This window comes from Alligator sinensis, unplaced genomic scaffold, assembly GCF_000455745.1.
Source record: "Alligator sinensis unplaced genomic scaffold, ASM45574v1 scaffold594_1, whole genome shotgun sequence".
Taxonomy (NCBI): Eukaryota; Metazoa; Chordata; order Crocodylia; family Alligatoridae; genus Alligator; species Alligator sinensis.
Genome location: NW_005842286.1, coordinates 577,957 through 582,237, shown reverse-complemented (window position 1 = coordinate 582,237; position 4,281 = coordinate 577,957). Strand labels below are relative to the sequence as shown.

At 59.7% G+C, this 4,281-nt stretch overlaps 1 protein-coding gene across 2 annotated transcripts in view; it reads right to left on the bottom strand.

Moving 5' to 3' along the window:
• The window catches only part of LOC102388529 (mitochondrial uncoupling protein 2), an 8,456-nt gene extending 4,666 nt beyond the window's left edge, over positions 1-3,790 (bottom strand). Inside the window, exons 1-2 of one of the 2 annotated variants that reach the window (XM_025209372.1) lie at positions 3,636-3,790; positions 888-1,120 (exon numbers count right to left, since the gene is read on the bottom strand). In XM_025209372.1, coding sequence (XP_025065157.1) covers positions 888-1,016 — 129 coding nt within the window. In that variant the 5' untranslated portion in view covers positions 1,017-1,120; positions 3,636-3,790. The remainder of the gene's footprint in view (positions 1-887; positions 1,121-3,635) is intronic. The other variant, XM_025209373.1, reaches the window with a different exon arrangement.
• Between the last annotated feature and the right edge of the window lie 491 nt (positions 3,791-4,281).

The window sequence follows — 4,281 nt, the reverse complement described above, 5'->3', positions numbered from 1 at the left end:
GCTGTGAGCCCCTTGCACCAGACCAACCCCCCAAAAGCCGCGGCCCCTTGATCATTGAAAGAGCAACTGCAGGTAGCTCTGCAAGGCAGGGCTGGGCAGGCTGGCACTGGCACATCAGATGTGGCATGACCAGCTCATTGCAAGAGCCCGGGGCTTATTTAGCTTCCACGGCCTCTGGACCCCACGTCCGAGAGGTCAGATGTAATATCCTGTCCCGTGGAGGCCTTGAGCCGTGCTGCCCAAGTGCTCCCAGCCTGCTGCCTGCATGCCTGGCGGATGGCGTGGACCTGCCACACACAGCGGGCTCGGTGCAGGATCAACAGCCTCTTTGGATGCCCTCGCTTCCCCTGAGCTAGTGGGGCCTCCTGTGCAGCTGGGAAAGGCCGTGGTCTCAGGGAAGACAGCATCACGCCACCTCATTAGAGTCCCACTGCAGCATCTGGGAATAGCGTACGAAGCCCTGGGGTCCCCCGATTTCAGGGAGGAGCAATGGGCTTTCAAAGCAGCTCCCCACCCTGCCCAAGGGGCCCGCCTGGGACTTGGGGATACTCAGGACCATGCCCAGCTTCTGGGAGGATCAGGCCACCGCAATGCAAAGGAGCCAAACCAGCAGGGCTTTGCTGAGCAAGGGACATGGAGGGGTAAGAGGTAAATGCCTGGTCTGTACAACAAGGACTAGGAGCAGAGGGATGAGTCTCGACGGTGGCTTTAGACTCAGCATCAGGAGAGGGGACTGGGCAGGGACGATGCAGTAGAGGCACCTGTTGCACTGGCCGTGGTCGGGCTGATGGCTCTGCCTCTCTTGCTTCACTGCTACTGCTCTAAGGCCCATCGGCCAGGAGGGGACTCAGCTCCAGACGTTGATTCGCCAGGGCCCCAGGGCACCTCACCTGCAGCCTGACTTTGGCCGTGTCCAGGGGGAAGGTGATGAGGTCGGCGATGCAGGCCGCCGTCCCGGCCCCCACGAACTTCACCGCGGCCGTCGGGGGCACATCAGTGGGCTTGAATCCGACCATCCTGCTCGCTGCTCCGGAGACGGCGACTGGCCGGCGAGGAGGAGCGAGGAAGCACGCGGCGCTCGAAGGGAGCGGAGAGCACGACGCCCGGACTCTGCCCCTGTCTAGAGGAGAACAAAAGCTGTGAGATGTCCCAGGACCCAGAGCCCGACGTAGCGAGCAGCAACACAGGCCAGTTTCCAGGACCGCGGTTTCACGGGTCACCAACGCCAACCAGCCAGTGCCACCAGGCGCGTCGCAGCAGGAGCAGCCTCCGCTGGTAGCTTGGAGGATGCTGCTGTCCCAGCAGGAAGATGGGGCGAGTGGAGAGGTCAAATGCATGTAATACTGTGTTACCTGGAGGTGACCGTCTGGGCTGCCCAAGGGCTCCCAGCCTATGGCCTAAACATATCTTTCTCCTCCTGTGCTATTATGCCCAGAACACCCTTAACTCTGCCCCTGCTGCCTGCCAGCGGCCGGGTGGTGAAGAAACAAGTGTCTTTGAACAATCTCCTTCTCATTCTTGCACCGACGAGATACGGGTAGCGCCCTCATCCCCCTGCTTTACCCAGGGGCAAGTTGAAGGATGCTGCTGACCTCTCAGGTGTCTTGCCTGGCACCTGCATACAAGGGGCGTTCACCAAGTTTTTAAGACTAGGCGAAGACAAACCAGTGTGAGATGGCTCCAGCAAGGCCTGAGCAGGGGGTTGGGCTAGATGTGACCCCCAGCCTGGTTTTTCTACGGTTTTATGACCGCACTTCTCCCTGGGGCCATCATGTAGGCCAGATGAGAGGCAGGATGCACTTAAATTGTTCCCTGCCTTATTATGAAGCACTTGGGGGTTTGCAAATGCTGCTACAGGCAGCGACAACCCACGAGCAGCTTTCACAAGCTCGGGTTCCTCCTTTTCCTCTGACGTGGGGATGGGAGAGGGATCAGTGAGAGGGTTTGGGGCCCAGCGCGTGCATCTTGCAACTCTGATGGTAAAATTTCAGTTCCTCAAACCGGGCGTTGGCTTTCCTGGGAGTCCTGCAGGCTCCGGGTCGAGTGGGCAGACGCGGGAGTAATGCAGTGCGACAGCCCACACACCCGATGGTGACCTACGTCCTCGCGGCTAACACTTCCCCCTGCTCCGTCACCCTGATAAGGGCTTGTTTTGTTGAGCTTGTTGCCTAGCCTCAGCCGGGAGAGATCCCCTGGACCAGCGCAAAGCTCTGACATGGCTGCCATGGGCTGATCCGCGCAGAAACCACAACGGCGCTGTCCAGGAAGCGGCAGGCTTGCAGCGGCTGCAGACAGCTGCAAACACGGTGCCCGGACGTGGGAGTCCGGGGAACAAAACCGACGAGCGTGGTGGGAACCAACTGAGCCGCTTTACTCTGCACGCAACACGGCTGCAGGCAAGAGCAGGCTGGTAGCGCGGGACTTTGCAGCCGGGTTGTTACAACGCCCGCAAAGCGAACGGGTGCCCAGGTTCTCCGAGAGCCCTTATAAAATTCAGCGTGTGGATCAGGTGCGTGCGAACGGAGCAAGACTGGATCGAGCAAGTCTGGACCGAGCGCTGCCCTGGCGGATGCCTTCCTGCCAGGAGGAGCTACTGGAGAAACAAGTCCAGGGGGCAGTTGCAGTTCCAGCTTCCACGGGGTGAATTCGGGGCACTTGCTCTCACAGTCTTTGCCACCCAGGACGGGCCTTTGCCTCAAGCCCAGGCCTAGAAATCCCAGTCTCAAGGCTGGGAGCCGGACCATGCACGTGTGTGTGTGTGCATGCACGTGCAGGGGAGACTATGGGGAGGGTATAGTGTGTGTGTGTGTAGGGGAGTGTATGGGGGTGTAGGGTGTGTGTGTAGGGGAGTGAATGGGGGGCCTGCAGGGCATGTGTGTGTGTAAGGGGACTGTATGAAGGAGTGTATTCACTTTTGCTGCTGAGTCACACTCTGTGCAGACAACCCCAGCCTTACACAGCTCCGGAGAAGCCCATTGCATCTGCCGGGAGAGCGAAGGACAAGCCTGGAGGCTTCCTGCCAACAGAGGTGCTTTGGGAACACGGTTTGTTGTTGAGCCGTGGGAGAGCAAGTGCTCAGAGCCCCGTCGTGCAGGTGCTTCACACGCAAAGGCACTTGTACAAGCCCCTCATTAGCCACTGTAATGCGGCTTTATGGCAATTAAAAGCTTTACTGTGCAAGACGATGCAGATGCCATTTTGTGAGCAGATCCCCACCCCAGCGCGGCCAGAGACTCTGTTTCGGGCTGTTATTAGCCGGGAGAAATGCACACTCCTGCTGCAGCTGGCACCTTCGGCCCCTGCCACATGTTACATATGTGATGCAATTCACTGGCGAATCATGCAATAAATGTAGACCGGCCACAGGTGCAAAGTAATTGCCACGCCGTAAAAACGGCTGTCCAGCTACAAAGAGTCAGTCGGCAACAAAATCAGTGCTTGAAAAGGTGCGACAACTTTCTAGCTGGTTTCTACCCATCTTCACTGCTGAGTGTGTTGTAGGGCCCTCGGGCTGAGAGAGACCAGCCCAAAGCCCCGCTCGGAGCACGGAGCCGTGCCCAGGCTTTGGTCTCAGAGACAACAGGGCTATTGTCAGATGCCCAAAGCGGTCGGGAGAGGGGAGCGATGCACGTTACCTGGTGGGAGCGCTTCAGGGTGCCCCGGGGGGGGGATCAGGATTCTCTAAAGGCGTCCCGCCCGTCACATTTACTCGAGGCCACGACCATCCGATGCCCGTTCCTTTCCATAGGAGCACGTTTACAAGCAGGACACCTAATCACCATAATACTTCACCTGCAGAGAGAAAAGGCAGGCTTTGCTGCGGCACCGTTCTGCTTGCCAGCGGCCGGGATGGGACAGTGCCTCTCCCAGCCCCTTACAGATGCCGTGGGGGACGTATCCCTTGTCATCCCGAAACCAAGGAGGGCGGGTGCCAGCGAGGGGTCGAGGCGGGACGGGTCATACTAGCCGTGGCCTGCCCAAAGCCGGATTAGGGGGGGCAGCAGCCTCCCTCTAAGCATCCCGCCACCCATGCAGGCAGCGTGCCGGGTTACACGGATGCCGGCCGGACCCAGCCTTAGGAGAAGGTCGGAGGCTTTTATGGGGCAGGACGGCAAAGCCTTTCCCCGACGGCTGGAGGGGGCTGCGGAGGGAAGGCGACGCGCGGGGTCTGGCCGCACCCCGCTTTCGGACTGGACCCGGCCCAGAAGCCCCTGGGGACTTCCAGGCTCCAAAGGCCACCAAAAGCCCACCTGGCTGCAGGGAAAGGGAGCAAAGCAGTGA